General features: G+C 41.1%; 1 protein-coding gene across 5 annotated transcripts; it reads right to left on the bottom strand.

The window, feature by feature from the left end:
• Window positions 1-5,895: 5,895 nt before the first annotated feature.
• On the bottom strand, window positions 5,896-15,197 carry LOC308323685 (uncharacterized protein). Of its 5 annotated transcripts, none has more exons than XR_013964833.1 (13): window positions 15,065-15,197; window positions 14,908-14,979; window positions 14,750-14,818; window positions 14,569-14,665; window positions 11,002-13,037; window positions 10,759-10,846; window positions 10,291-10,354; window positions 9,581-9,637; window positions 9,171-9,393; window positions 8,440-8,773; window positions 8,117-8,243; window positions 7,627-7,713; window positions 5,896-6,456 (listed from the first exon to the last, which is right to left on the bottom strand). XR_013964833.1 is itself a non-coding variant. In XM_080775467.1 (13 exons), exons 5-8 carry the CDS (start codon window positions 11,111-11,113, stop codon window positions 9,593-9,595), a joined length of 309 nt encoding a protein of 102 aa, XP_080631593.1. In that variant the 5' UTR covers window positions 11,114-13,037; window positions 14,569-14,665; window positions 14,750-14,818; window positions 14,908-14,979; window positions 15,065-15,197; the 3' UTR covers window positions 5,896-6,456; window positions 7,627-7,713; window positions 8,164-8,243; window positions 8,440-8,773; window positions 9,171-9,393; window positions 9,581-9,592. The 5 variants fall into 5 exon arrangements, 2 of the variants coding, with proteins under 2 accessions (XP_080631593.1, XP_080631594.1); XR_013964834.1 differs by having other exon boundaries at window positions 8,164-8,243; window positions 8,455-8,773; XM_080775467.1 differs by having other exon boundaries at window positions 8,164-8,243.
• Window positions 15,198-15,719: the final 522 nt, after the last annotated feature.

Here is a 15,719-nt window from a genome sequence, read left to right as displayed (position 1 = left end):
CCAGACACCCAGCTGAAGATGAAAGGTTTGTCGTGTCTTTTCGGTCGAGGCTCCAGACCGTATGCCTTCCCTGTTTCTCTGTTGGACTCTTTTTAAAATCCAGACTTCAAACACAAACACAAGGTATCAATAAGCTTTGGGCTTATCGAGTACCCGGTATCGACCCGGCCCGAGTAAACAACATTAGGCTTTTATTTAAAGTCACTGTCTGTACACACAACTGCCTTCCGTCTGTTAGTAAAGTAACAAACGGAAGGCCCTGTTGTAAAATACTGGTTCTGTTCAGAATTTATCATCTCCCGTCTTTCCACAAAATAATAGAAAATGCTCAATAAGAACCCGGCTCGATAACGCTGATCGATACGGTGCTCGTTATCAATAAACAATTAACAAGCTCCATCGCTATTTTCCAACGTTCTTCCTGTTTTCCACCATGTTCAGGAGGGCCATGGTCAGACTGTTCATGTTGTATTATTGTATCTGTATGCTGTCTAGGAAAATGACCGCAGAGAATAAAGATGAAAGAATAAAGACACGTTTGGGAGATCAGTCCGTAAAATCAATTTAGTTTTAATTTAATTTCAGTCACATTTTAGTCACCTGGAATGTTTTAGTTCTAGTCTAGTTTTAGTTGACTAAATCTACAGTAGATTTAGTCGACTAAAATGTATTTTGTCGGGCCTTGATGCTGTCGTAATGGCATGCAACCTGCAAGTGTAAAATGACTTGACTTAGGAGGGACACCACTAGTCCCTTCCTAATCTACAATTGTCAGTGTATGCATTTAATATGCACTCATAGTTTTAGTCGTCACATCTTAGTTTTCATTTAGTTTCCATTTAGTTTTGTCAGTGGAAAAAGGCAGCCGACAAACATTTTTAGTCTTAGTTTTAGTCGACAAAATCAACACTGCCTGTAATGGCAGACTTAGATCTGCTATTTGTGTGTGTGTGTGTGTGTGTGTGTGTGTGTGTGTGTGTGTGTGTGTGTGTGTGTGTGTGTGTGTGTGTGTGTGTGTGTGTGTGTGTGTGTGTGCGTACACCTACACTTAGACAACTAGAAACAAGCCCAAATAAACAACTACACTTTATAAACAAGCCCAAATAAACAACTACACTTTAGAAACAAGACCAAATAAACAACTACACTTTAGAAACAAGACCAAATAAACAACTACACTTTAGAAACAAGACCAAATAAACAACTACACTTTAGAAACAAGACCAAATAAACAACTACACTTTAGAAACAAGACCAAATAAACAACTACACTTTAGAAAAAAGACCAAATAAACAACTGCACTTTAGAAACAAGCCCCAAAAAAGGCCACCAATATTTAGGCCACTTTACAGAAAGAAACCAAGCCCAAAGTTGCTGATAATATTCAGACGTGGCAACAGGACATCCATTCATTAAACATATAATGAAAGGTCTTCATTAACTCACCAATCAGATTCTCCCTTCAAGGGCCAGAGGGGGCGGAGCCAGCAACCCTGGAACATGAATAAATCACAACAAACGTTCACAGCCATGTGACTGATGACATCATTACCATGAGACTGATGACATCATTACCACGGAGAGGTCGCGGCAGGGTCGCCCAGGGGTTCAGCCCGGCGGGGTCACCCAAAGGTCAGCCCGGTGGGGTCACCCAAAGGTCAGCCCTGAGTCAGACGGCCTAGAGTTCACCCAGAGGAGCAGTGGAAGAGAGTACTTCTACTCAGTGGAAGAGAGTACCAACCAAAGTACTTCTATTCAGTGGAAGAGAGTACCAACCAAAGTCTTTCTACTCAGTGGAAGAGAGTACCAACCAAAGTACTTCTATACTCAGGTTTATGCAAAGGATATACACTTGTGCCATTTAGAGTTTTAATTTAGCATTTTATTAGATTTGATATGTTAGCATTTTATGTAGACCCAGTTCAAATAGCATTATTGTGGGATAGAAAGAGGATAATTCAAATGTGGGCGGATGGACACACACACACACACACACACACACACACACACACACACACACACACACAGAGCCTTTATCCAAGGTGCTTTACATAGATTGTGCATTACATTCACCCATGCACACACCCATTCATAGTTCATACACCGATGGCAGCGGAAGCCATGCAAGGCACCAACCAGCACATCAGGAGCAATTTGGGGTTCAGTGTCTTGCTCAAGGACACTTTGACATGTAGACAGGAGGAGGAGCCGGGATTCGAACCGCCAACACATGAACGTTTTTCACAATGCTGTACCTGTACATCTATATACATTCTTTATTTACCCAGGGAAGTAGATGAACACAGTTGCTCATTTTCAGCAACGCCCTGCACATAGAAACACACCGACAGACACACACACACACGCGCACACACACATTAAAACCTGGGAGCTGACCAGTACAACCACAGTCTTATACTGTTGGCCACTAAGCAGCTCCAGGGGGAGCAGTTGGGGGTCCAGTGCCTTGCTCAAGGGCACTTCAGCGGTGTTGGGTGAGTGATGACAATCACTTCCCCACCCAGATTTTTTCCTACCCGTCCAGGGAATCGAACCGGCAACCTTTCGGCAACAAGGGCGCTCCTCTAACCCTTAGGCCACCGCTGCCCTATGTGACAATAAAACACCTTGAACCCTTTTCTCTTCTGCACTGTAATTGTTTTTATTACCAGACCAAGAGCATGCTTAGACTGGCGAAGAGTATCTCCTCTGACCCCTTACATGTTTTAAATGATGAATATCAACTGTTGCCCTCCGTGAGGCTGTTTAGAATCCCTAAATATAATAAACAGGCGGGAAGGGAGGAGGAGAGGAGAAGAGAGGAAAGCTTTGTAGACTGATCATTGTAGAATATTGTGACACTGCTCCACTGCACCACCTGCTGTCAGACTGTGACATTGCAACCGCTGTCTATATTTTTATAGTTTTAAAACAAAATGAGTGAAATCAAATAAAGCCATAATTATGAATCTTCACATGCAGGTAAACCAAGATGGATTCTAAATAATATAAACTATATCAACTACAGGAGGATACCAGGTCAACAATGAAGGTGTCAGCTGTCTAAATATGTGTCTAACATTGTTTATGCAATCAGAGAGGACTTTTCTTTTTGGATGTACAGTATGGGCTTGGACTTGGTTTTGAGGTTGATGTCGACAGAAGAGTTTGTTTTGTGTTTTGGGAACGTGGGTGAAGGTTTCAGCAGTTCTGAAAAAACTAACTTTTAACTTCAGTTTATTGTCACACAAATGTACATATTTGAAAGACAGTGTTGCAGTTCTATAGTGATGCACAATATAATCGGTAGGATAATCGGAATGGGCCATATCGGTATTTTATCGGTTTTCTCCAGCAAAAAAAAATAAAACAAATGAAAAATGTAAAAATTCATCAATGAGTTCAATATAAATCAAAGTGTCTAGTATGATGTAGAATCTTACAAAGTAGGGAAAAAAAACATTTAATTTGTGTTTAATTTTATTTCTTTGACATCTGACATGCTGATTAAATTTGCCTTTGCACCAGTGTCTATAGTTTCATATAGTGACCAAAGTTCCATTTATCTGCAGTGGTGCTGTCCATTTATCTTGCTTAATGGCATTAACCTCTTTTACAGGCTCATCTTCACAGTTCACCATGCCAACGAAAAATGTGTCACTCAAATCATCACTTTGATCACTGTCATCATCCACTACATTTACAGTTTTCCCTTTCTTTCTCTCTTTTCCTTTTGAGAAACACTGTTTAGTGGTTCTTATATGGCAGTTAGAGCATTGCTTACCAAACGCTGGACACTGTCTGGGTCCGTGTTGCAGTGGAATGTTGCATTGCTCATTTGCTGCTGTGCAGGGCGTGTCTGCGTGCGTCTTTTTCCTCCTCTTGAAATTACGCACACAGCGCTGTCACTTACGCTGGCTGCGTAGTATGTCCCCATCTCACTGAATGTCTTTACATGCATTTGGGACAGTTCACTTGCATGACAGATCCTTATTGCTCCATCCAACGTCAGCTCAGTTTCCCTCAGTAGCCTTTCCCCGAGTTTCTTATCCTCCACAGTGAAAACAATTTGGTCCCGTATCATGGAGACGAAATACATATCTCTCGTATGTCTCATTATTCTTTGGAGAGCAATGTGCATCAAACTTCTCGAGCACTTTATCCAATTTACTTTCGTCATCCGGCTCGTCATAGACAAACGTATTGTACACTTCAATAGCTTGTGGGACTGCCATTGTAAGAAGTAATGCTACTTTCTTTGCACCAATTTCTTCTTTGCTTTATAGTTGAGTTTTTACTCCTGGTACCATGTTCTGTTTGTTGATTCAATGATGACCTAGTACTTTGACTCCAAGGCTTCTTTATTCAATCAAACAGGGGTATCCACACTTTTCCTGGGCTGTGTGTGCTCCAGTTCCTGTTGATTTCATTGGATATCATTGGTCATCTGACCAGTTTCATTGGCTTTCATTGGATCAAATCGACAGGAACTGGAGCACACACAGCCCAGGAAAAGTGTGGATACAAATGTTTGTCCTTGACATGAACTCTATCTGATCTGACTTCCTGTCTCTGTGTGCACTTATATGGATTTCACTACTGACACAGACACTGACACCTTGTGGTTAAAGATAATAGATAATGATCATCACACTCATCTCATTCAATTGTGAAAACAGACACTTGGAAAAGAGTATAGGCTATTTATTGATTGAGTGAATAAGCCCCTATAGGGCCTATAGGCTTGTTTCCATTGTGGTCCTCTGTATAATATCTGAATCGGTATCGGCAGATATGACCCATCATTCCATAATCGTGCACCCCTAGTTCTAATACAAGCTGACTAGCTTGCATGTGTTACAGTTGTTGAACAGCTGGGGAGATTCCATCAGTGCACTTTACATGTCTGACCACTAGATGGAGACATTGCATTAGGTTAAACTTCCATGACACTTCCTATGACTGTGACACATATAACTGTATGGAACTGTACATTGTCTGAAGGAAGCCACACAAAAATACCTTTTACTCGTATACCTGTACGATAACTACAACTAAAGTACTAAACCAACGACGTCGAGTCTGTGGGGGCTATGGGGCTGTAGCCCCCATGAAGAATTAAATAGCCCCTTTTAGCGCCCATGAAGATTTTCGTGGACATTTTATTTTAACATTACAGGTTTTCTGGGAATTATTGACCCTCTGTGACTGTCGCATAATTCCGAAAATGTGAACCTCTCCGCCGGCTGTTCAGAGGTGTTAAAAGTACTCAAATGCTAATCAGGTTTCTTTTGTTTTCACCTAGCCAGGTATTATATGCCTACAGTACAGTGCCCATAGGCGGCGGGTGTGTAAGGCTATAGGGAAGGCTTAGCCTTCCCAAAAATTATGCTGGGTATTTTTTTAAATATATATAATATATGTGCGCATTATATAGAAGGCTATTGTGTGTGTAGTGTGTGTGTGGTTGTCTGTGTATAGGCTAATTCATTGGTGAAAGTATGCTAAATAACTCATTTTTAGACCATTTGGGAAATAAATAAATCCGCGGCGGCGCGATCTAAGGGTAATGGACACATAACAGACACCTGGGTATAAATGCAATAATTTATTAACAAGAAAAGAATGAATATTTACAGATATATGGCATCATGCATAAATTACAAACAACATGAAACAGATTTGACTATGGCGTCTTCTCTCGTGTATCATCAGATGTCCGGCTCCATGCTCGCCTCTCCTTGGAGGCCAGTTGGGTCAAAACAAAGTATACCACATTGTGACAGCTGTAGTGAGTCTACAGTCCACCTGCCTGCTGGCAATATAGCCTGGTTGTGATATGTAGATGTGATTGATATTTTTTGTTCGTTTTTTTTAAGTCATTCTATAACAACAACACAAAGTAATTGAATTTATTTTATGTATTAATTGTATTTTATATATTACTATGTTATTACTAATTTTATGTATAACTATATTACCAATTGTATTTATTTGATGTATTACTATGTTATTACTAATTTTACTTCATGCATTACAAATTGTATTTGTTTTATGTATTATGTTATTACTAATTTTATTTTTTATGCATTTATTTATTTTATGTATTACTGTCATTACTAATTTTATGCATTACTATATTGATAATTTAATTTATTTCATGTATTATTGTCTATATTACTAATTATATTTATTTTATCCATTACTATGCTATTACTAATTTTATTTTATGTATTACTAATTTTAATTTACTTTTATTTTACTATAATCAATTTTTTTATCGTTCGTTTTATCCATTTCTTTATATTATTATCTACTTATTTATATTTTTTTATTATTTTATTGTTTAGAGCCCTGATTGATCACATCTACATATCACCACTACCAGTCAGGATCTGAGTGACTCAGAACCCTGGTGACCTCCAGATGGAGCCACACAGGAGACCAGCAACGTCCTAAAGAAAAGAAAGAAATGCTCATTACTACTTTGTTCATAAAACAATTGATTGAAATATTTATTAACAGTTTGCAGAATTACAGTACATGTCAAGCACAAACTCAATACAAAGACTGTTAACTGTAAGTGGACGACCCAATTAAGCATTACACTTGTTTACAAGAGGGTCCACCATGTTCAATTCATCAAAACATTTAGAGACGTACAAATAAGACACTTCTATATAGTCAAAGAACAGAACAGGAATTCATCATAGAGGTAAAAAGGGAAAATAAACTTATACAGTGAGGGGAAAAAGGGAGTCAAGGGATTCACATGTCTTAATGACTGTTGGTAGGGCGTTCCACATTTTGGTGGCATAGGAGTGAAAATAATTTAGTCCCTTGTTTGTGCCGAATCTGGGTTGTACATGGTTCGTTGCACTCCCTCTGGTGTTGTGGGTGTGGACTGTGTTAACATTAAGGAAGTATCTAGACAGGTACATGGGTATCTTGGTGGTTGTATCGAATCTTGTGGACCAGACCCATTGCAAGATGCTGTACTCTGTCGTCGACCCCAAGCCATTCCAGCCTGTCAAAGTGGGCAGGAGTGAGGTAGGTTCGGGGGTTGAGGCCAAGTAGGAGCTTGACCAGTCTGTTTTGGGAAGTCTGGAGCCTAGTTTTGAGGGCCTTTGAGGTGCTGTGGTACCAGGAGGTGCATGCATAGTCAAAGAAACCTTGTACGAGGGCTCCTGTTAAGGTCTTCAAGGTGTTTTTGTTGACCAGTGAGGAGATCCTGTAAAGGAATCTTGTTCTTTGGTTGACTTTTTTGATTACGTTGGTGGCCATTTTATCACCGGAAAGATTAGCCTCCAGGATGGAACCTAGGTAATTTCATCTTTACGTGTGATAACATTGTCACCAACTCTAACCAAGAAGCCATTTGCCTTGCTGAGATTACTATTAGATCCAAAGAGAATGGATTCAGTTTTTCCCAGGTGTAAAGATAGTTTGTTATCAGCGAGCCAGGTGCAGATTCTACCGAGTTCAGAGCTGAGGGCCTTTTCAACCTGCAGTTTGTTCCTGTCCGAGACTAGCAGTGCAGAGTCATCTGCGAACAGGAACAAGTTGCAGTCACAAGCTGATGTCATGTCATGATCATAGTGTGTGTGCGTGTGTTGTATAGTTACCTTGCTGTGATGCAACTCCAAAGGTGATCAGAAATAGTTGCGCCATCGGCTAGAAACGTGCTCTTCACCGGCATGATGATCTTGTTCCTAAAAAAAAAGTATATAGTCAACCGTAACTGATTACAGAACATGATATAAAAAAACACAACTAGCAGGATTTAGGCCTGTCACAATTACCTAATCGCCAAGTATTTGAGATACTTTTTTTAGAGATTAGTCATAATCGTCTCCATGTTGAAAATGTTCATATAGTGTCAAATATTTTAAAGAAATAATGCAAGCAACCGATCTACAAGCTCTAAATGTGTCACTTTGTAATTTACTTCTTTTTTTTTAGTGTATAAAGTTATTGAATTATGCCATGTGCAGCTTTTTGTTTACAAAGCCTACAAAAGCCAAAGTTTTATTTAGAATGTTAGTATGACGCAATTAAATTGTTACTTGTAATTTATTTGAGCGACAATTAAAAATTATAAAACCATTATAAAACCTTAAATTCTGACAGGCCTAAACAGGTTCCAGTGGCGTCTACCGAACCTTCTAGCTCCGTCCGAGCCTCCCAGAAGTCCTCAGCGGAAACACCCGGGGCATCTCGGGCATCGGCTGAGATCTCCATTCTAACAAAGAACGAAAGACACACACCCTAAATTAGCTTTGCTGTGTGTGTGTGTGTGTGTGTGTGCGTGTCCTGTCACAACATACACATGCACTTACAGTAACGTTTAAGAATAGGGATCGACCAATTATCAGCAACGGACGATTATTGGCTTTTTACGAAGCCTAAAAAAGCCCTAACCCTAAAGCGGTTCGTACCGTTGAGTTCCTCACCGGGAAGGCCCAGGTCCGAAGTCCTCCAGCGTCTACCCAGATCTGTCCTCCGTCCTCCCATCCATCCAGGCCCAGGTCCGAAGTCCTCCAGCGTCTACCCAGATCTGTCCTCCGTCCTCCCATCCATCCAGGCCCAGGTCCGAAGTCCTCCAGCGTCTACCCAGATCTCCGTCCTCCGTCCTCCCATCCATCCAGGCCCAGGTCCGAAGTCCTCCAGCGTCTACCCAGATCTCCGTCCTCCGTCCTCCGTCCTCCCATCCATGGACAGACCTGCAGATCTCCATCTCGAGAGGCTCCAGCTGTGTCTATGATCTCCATCCTGAGAGAGAAAGAAAGAAACCATTAGCTCTACAAGCTCACAACACATTGCAGTGTGAGCTTGTAGATCTGCTATTTTTGCTGAACGGAATAGGGATGCTGGGGTTGAAGTTGTTAACAAAAGTGTCATTAAGACTTTGATTAGCTTGGAAAGCTGACAGACATTCAACCAGAGTGCCACTAGGAGGCATCAACACATTATTCAAGTTGTTACAAAGACCAAGAGGCAAGCTCATGATATGAGATATTGACTCTCAAACTATTGTGCAGAGTCATTTAGATTTATCCTAAAATATTTAAAACATTTGGATTACTGTAAATGATGCCATTCTTCGTATCATAACAGTACAAAAGCAGTTATCCATCCTCAGAAACAAGCAAGAACTATTCCTACTCACAGCTCATCAGAGTCCTCTGAGGAAGCCCCCGGGGGGGGGGGGGGGGGGGGGGGTCTTTGGAACATCAGATCGCCTATCGATATCTCCAGTCTAACAAAGAAAAAAAAAACACACCAAATTAGCCTTTCTCTGTGTGTGTGTGTGTGTGTGTGTGTGTGTGTGTGTGTGTGTGCACTCCCTGTCCAGCAGCCGCGTTCCAGCGACGTCTACCGCGATCTTCATCCTAACAAAGAAAGATTGATTAGAGTGACCAAGAGCCAGATATATATTCTATCCCGTCACAACATATATACATCCTAGTACATCAAACTTTTAATTTATAGAGAACATTTAAACGGAAGCTAAACATATCACTTACAGTAATAACCTTTTCAGTTAGGGTTCTTTTTGACAGGCCTACAGGGTCTTACTTTGAGTCGTCTTCAGAGGAATGCAGATTCCTGGACAGCGGGAGACCTGCAGTACATCTGGAAGAAAGACATGGCGGTTATAGTCTACCCAGGGGTAGGGCCCGACAAGCCTATGGCTTCTCCCTAACCCTTTTTCGGAACGGACAGGACCTATGGACACTATAAAAAACATATGAAAAGAAAAAAGAAAAAGAAAATGAAAAATGTTGGAATCTGTGTGCAATGTATGAATGCATGTCCTCCTTCCGAAAATAAACTGAAACTGAACTGAATTTATGGCTTCATAGAAAAGAGCTTTGCACATCACTCCCTTGTTGTTGCTGCCAATAGTCTATACTTCTTATTCTTGATGACAATTGTTTATGAATTTGATGTATTACTATGTGTTGTTGCTTACTGTAAGTCACTCTGGATGTGAGAACTGCCTAAATTGTTTTTTGGTTTTGGGGCTTTTTATGCCTTACTACTACTGATAGTGAACAGTATATAGACAGGAAAGGGGGAAAGAGATGGGGAGTGACACGCGGCAAAGGCCGTCGGGAGTCGAACCCGCAGCACGCCATCCGGCTGGCTTGGCAGCATAGGTGCCCAGACAGTTGAGCTAACCATCCGGGCCACACTTAAATATTTAATTGCAATTTATTTGAGCGACAATAATCGTCCAGTAAAAAGAAACCTCATAATAGTGAAAGGCCTAGAGCGGTTCTTACTGTGCGGTTCCTCACCGGGCAGGCCCAGGTCCGAAGTCCTCCGGCATCTACACAGATCTCCGTCCTAAGAAAGAAAGAAATAAAGACCAAATTAGCTTTTGTTGAGCTGCATATTCAGAACCACTTAAACCCTCTATAGATTTAATAAAACAGACCTTTAAAGAGAGCATTTGGTATATGCACCGATTTCACTCTACACAAATTGATTTGCAAACATAGCAGATACAAGCTCACAACACGTTGCAACGCGGTGTGAGCTTGTAGATCTGCTAATTTGGCTGAACGCTCCCCCCAGAATAGAGATGCTGGGGTTGAAGTGGTTAAAAAAGTGTCATTAAGACTTTGATTAGCTTGGAGAGCTGACAGACATTCAACCAGTGCCACTAGGAGGAATCATACTGCCATGCTATACTTCGTACCATAACAGTACAACAGATATCCATCCAAACAAGAAATATTCCTACTCACAGCTCATCAGAAGTCCTCAGAGGAAACCCCCGGGAGGGAGCTTTGGAACGGATCTCTGTCCTTCCACGACGTCCACGACCCATCCACCCTAAGAAAGAAAGAACGAAAGATGAATTAAAGTGACCAAGAGCCAGATATATGTACATTGTCCTTTCACATCATACACAAAATGTATAGAGAACATTTAAAACAGAAGCCGACCATACCACTCGCAGTAATAGAAAAGTCTAAGTGGTTTCTTACTTTGAGCCGCCTTCAGAGCCCCACATGCAGATTCATCCATGGACAGCGAGAACTGCAGATGTCCACCTGTAGGGGCTCCGGTTGAGCCTCGCAGCATCTGGAATGAAAACATGGTGGTTATAGTCTATGAATGGCTTTACACATCACTCACTTGTTGCTGCCGCCAATAGGAATTTGTGATGTCTGTGTGGCGACAATTGCTGTGTCTGTCTGTTTTTTTATAATGCATACAATTTATATAGCACTTTTCAAGGTACCCAAAGTTGCTTCACAAAACAGAAGTAAAAACAAATTTATTTGAAAATAAACTAGATTAAAAAGGTTAAAAACTAGATTTTTTTGGCATGTTTGTGAAGCTTTTCGGTTTCCACACCAGTAACTGCTGTTCAACACTAACAGCTACATCCACAACCTCCCTGCAACAACATCAATGAAGTATGGCTATGCAGACGACCCGAGTACTGTGCCCCAGTCTGGAGCCGTAGCTCGATGCTGCCCTCAACACAGGGGCCACCCCAAACTGCCTGCCTGTTCTCGCTGGAATCACTCCAACAGAGGTCAGACGAGAAGCAGCCACGCTGGCCCTCACCGGGAAGGCACAGCTGAGTGAATCCCAGCCATCTCCTCCACAAGGTCGTCAGAGACACCACAGCACACAACACACACCAAGTCACGGCGACCTTTGCCACAGCACACGTGCCTCAAGTTACGGTGCCCCTTTGCCACACAGGCCGAGGAACTGCTCCACACAACACCAGCTGACACCTCCAAGGCATCCTGGGTGAAGGCAAGACAGGACCAGTGGAATACATTGAGGACCCCAAATATGTTCTTTGCCAGCACCTCCCCTGCAAGGAGTGGACAACCCTCAAAGCAGAAGTGGGACATCTCGGACAGTGCCCACTGTGAATGCGAGGATCCACTACAGACTGTGGAACCCGTAATGACCATTTGCCCCAAATACCGGCCACCGAATGGTGATCGTGGCTTAGGTGACCTAGACAATGACACATTGTACTGGCTTGCTGCAACAGAGCTGAAGTTCTATGGACATACGGCAGAAGATGTTTATGAAACGTATTTTTTGTAATTTCTTCATTTTTTCGGCATGTTTGTCAAACCTTTGTGGCATTTAATTTATGGAACATGTGGATGTTTCTTTATTTATTGGTGAAGTTTTAGTGCCACTTGTGGCATTCTTTGAAATGTATTGACACGTTTGATATATGTTTGTTAGGGATGTCCGATATTATCGGCCAATAAAGGCATTAAAAATTAATAACCCTAACCCTTAATTTTACTTTATTAATTGTTTTACATTAAAAACATCTACAAGCTCACAATACGACACGTGTGAGCTTGTAGATCTGCTATTTTCAAAATATTTTTATACATTTGAAAACTTGAGATGAGAGATTAGATCATTTTAGATGAGACATTTTGCATAATGAGTAATTATTAATAATTACTTTTGGTATTTGAAGTACATTTTATACCAAAACCTTTGTACCTTTACTCGAGTACATGTTGAATTTACTTGTAACAGAGTATTTCTATATTGCAGTATTTATAGCCTACTTTTATTTAAGTAAAAAGTTTGAGTTACGTTTCCACCACTGGAAAAAGCCTGCATATATATATATATATATATATATATATATATATCGGCAATTAGGAGTTGGACAATATCCAACACTGACTGTCGGACATCCCTTGATTTGTGTGAAGCTTTGAGTGAGTTTGTGGCATTTTGTGCAGCATTTTGTTTGTTTGTTTTGTGAACGACCAACACCCAGAATGTACTTATATCTACATCTCATAACGGCCATGAACTAAACACTACAGATATCACAATTTGACTTTGGCAGCAGCAAGAAACGACTGATATGCAAAGCTCTTCAGCCATGCTTCTCTCAATACAAACACTCATAATGTCCACATGGACATCTTAGCAGCCTGCCAGCCAGGATGGGGTGGTTCACACAGGAGACCAGGTTCAGTGTTCCAGCAGCATCTACGGTCATCTCCATCTACATCTAGAAAGAAAGACATCAGAAGCTGACCATATCACTCACAGTAATAGAAACATTTTAAAAGGATCTCTGGCTAATAAGACAAATATTTCTTAACATTATACTTGCCATCTATAACTAAAATTGTAAAATATAAACCAGTTAAATATTTTATTTCATATAATCTTTTACTACATAGGAACTGTTCCCGTCGCAGGTTTATGTTTAAAATATTGCTTTGATGCTTATGTAACACCTGCTAAATAAATAGATCGGACAGGATACAGAAGTATGGTACAAGCATAATAGTTTTATTTATAAATATGGTACAAAAGGCTTTTATTTGTATATCAAAAGTAGTTAAAAGTAGCAGTTGAGATGACTTATAAAATGTGGAAGAATGGTTGTTTCACAAAATACAGCATTAATAAAACAACAAGGAAAAGGGACAACAGTCCTTTACAGGGCCGTTTCAACTTGAACCTATGGACAAACCAGAGTCAGTAATGTGCACAGAATAGCTACATCCATTATGCATTGACCAAACAGCTGAACTCTACTGTATATCAATATACCCTATTACAATATATCCCAAATAATGCCCAACAGTCACCATTTCATGCGGCATAATATATGATAACTAGAACTGCACTCTACCGAGTGCATACTTGCTTGTTGCACACTAGTAGGCCATAAATGGCCTACTAGTGCGCAAGCAGAGCGCGCAAGTACTTTCGACCGCTGGAAACTATCACATCTCAGTATCTCTCTGAAGGAACGTTTGAAATGTATAATCATTACGTGTAACTATTTGCTACCCAACTACTTTTTTACAGAAAAATGAATCATTGATATGTGATGAAAAGAAAGGTATATAAACTGAATTAAAATATATTATACAGTATAATTATTTTGTTACTTATTGTAAATTGTCAATTGTTTTAAATGCATTTCATTTTGTACTATAGTGATATTAATACTAATTAACCATAGTACATGGTGTATGTATGACTAGCTCTGAGTGATGACGTAAGAGATATGGTCATCTGTGTAGTCTGGTCCCAGCAGACCAGGCACAGATTTACAAATTACAAATCACATTAATGTATACCGGTATGTATGACTAGCTCTCAGTGATGACGTAAGAGATATGGTCATCTGTGTAGTCTGGTCCCAGCAGACCAGGCACAGATTTACAAATTACAACTACATACAGAGTATGTAGTTGTAATTTGATTAGCAGTATACTGTGGTTACTTGGTTCCAAAAAGTGAAGCCAAGTTTTTTCCAACCGTAAGTCTGTGCCTGGTTTGCTGGGACCAGTTACAACATTACGTCATCGTTGAGAACTGGGACCAGAGTACATGGTGTGTATATGACGTAATGTTGTAACTTGTAACTAGTCCCAGCAAACCAGGCACAGACTTACGGTTACGGTTGAAGAAAACTTGGCTTCACTTAGAAGAGACCAAGCGAAATGATTACTTGCGCGCTCAATAATAATACAGAACAGAAATCATAATACTAGGCAACACAACCAAAAGTATCGCCTTACCAGGTCTCGTAACTCTAAACACATGCACTGTATTTACTGCGGTCCGAGTGTGGGTGGAATGGTTAGGTACAGCAAAGCAGCAGGTGTGGTGCCAGCCCTGAAAGCACAACGGCTGTATTAAAATACTACTCTTAAATACTACTAGTCACTGAGGCAGGAACAGCGAGACACACAAACTCACCCGCGTTAATGAGACCAACGTGCACCGGCGTTGTACTCACTGCAGCGGTAGCCAGGTAAAGAAGTATAACTGTAAACGACAAGAGCCCATGTTTATACTCCCATGGCATCACTGACACCGAATTAATATAAATACTGCGGAAGGGATGGAACACCAACCTAGGTTAGGTAGCGTGGTGTTGCTTCACAACACGCTAAGCAGGACCCAGGAAGGGGTGAGTAGCTCCGAGGCTAAAACATAACAAGCGCTCACAGTCAAGTTCACCGTTAGCCATTAAGTGCAGGCGATTGTAACAGCAACGTATAGAAAACATACCTGCACTGAAGTGCGGACCAACACGCTGTCACCCGAGGGACAGCTTTGTGTATGATGATCGCCTCAATGCGGGAGGAATAACTCCTGGCCGTGGGACGTGTGGCAGAGAGAGACTGACAGCTAATAAACACGGCCGACCGTCACCTTATAAAGCCAGCTGGGAGTCCCAGCCTGGGACACAATCATCTAGCCCTAATCAGTGGGCGGAGGACGGGCCGTGACGGCGTGGGAACGCTCACGCCCATCCTGCCACACATGCAAAAAGTGAGTTTAATATCATTTAAATAATAAATAATAAAATTTGATGATATGGTTTATATTGGTTACTTATTTAGTTATTTCAGTTGTTCGTGGTGGTTCTGTCAAACTGGGGGGTCCTTGAAATGAAATGAAAACGGTTGAAAGTCACTGAGAGCCGTTATACAAACGGGGGTCCGCAGGCAGCGCAGACTGATGAATAAGTGTCAATGTGGTGGTCGTCCTCCTTGACAAGCAAAGGTTTGTTGAGAACCCAAAGGGCTTGTTTCTCTCGCAACATATGGCAACCCAACACTGTACGAGACGCAGTCAAAGTGCGCTCGGCTGTAGTGTTGTTGTTGTTGTTGTTAGGGCAACCAACACTGTCCGTGACGCAATCAAAGTGCGCCCGGCTCTA

This window comes from Protomyctophum bolini (genome assembly GCF_963924005.1).
Source record: "Protomyctophum bolini genome assembly, chromosome: 11".
Lineage (NCBI taxonomy): Eukaryota > Metazoa > Chordata > Actinopteri > Myctophiformes > Myctophidae > Protomyctophum > Protomyctophum bolini.
This window is presented reverse-complemented; position numbering and strand designations above follow the sequence as displayed.

What these genes read in the sequence shown, in the direction of transcription:
- LOC308323685 (XM_080775467.1), bottom strand. Translation starts at nt 11,113, where the DNA reads ATGTTTTCATTCCAGATGCTGCGAGGCTCAACCGGAGCCCCTACAGGT. An exon ending in CTGAGGACTTCTGATGAGCT is followed by an intron (nt 10,355 to 10,758) that starts GTGAGTAGGAAT and finishes TTTCTTTCTTAG; the next exon opens with GACGGAGATCTGTGTAGATG. An exon ending in GCCCGGTGAGGAACCGCACA is followed by an intron (nt 9,638 to 10,290) that starts GTAAGAACCGCT and finishes TCTTTCTTCCAG; the next exon opens with ATGTACTGCAGGTCTCCCGC.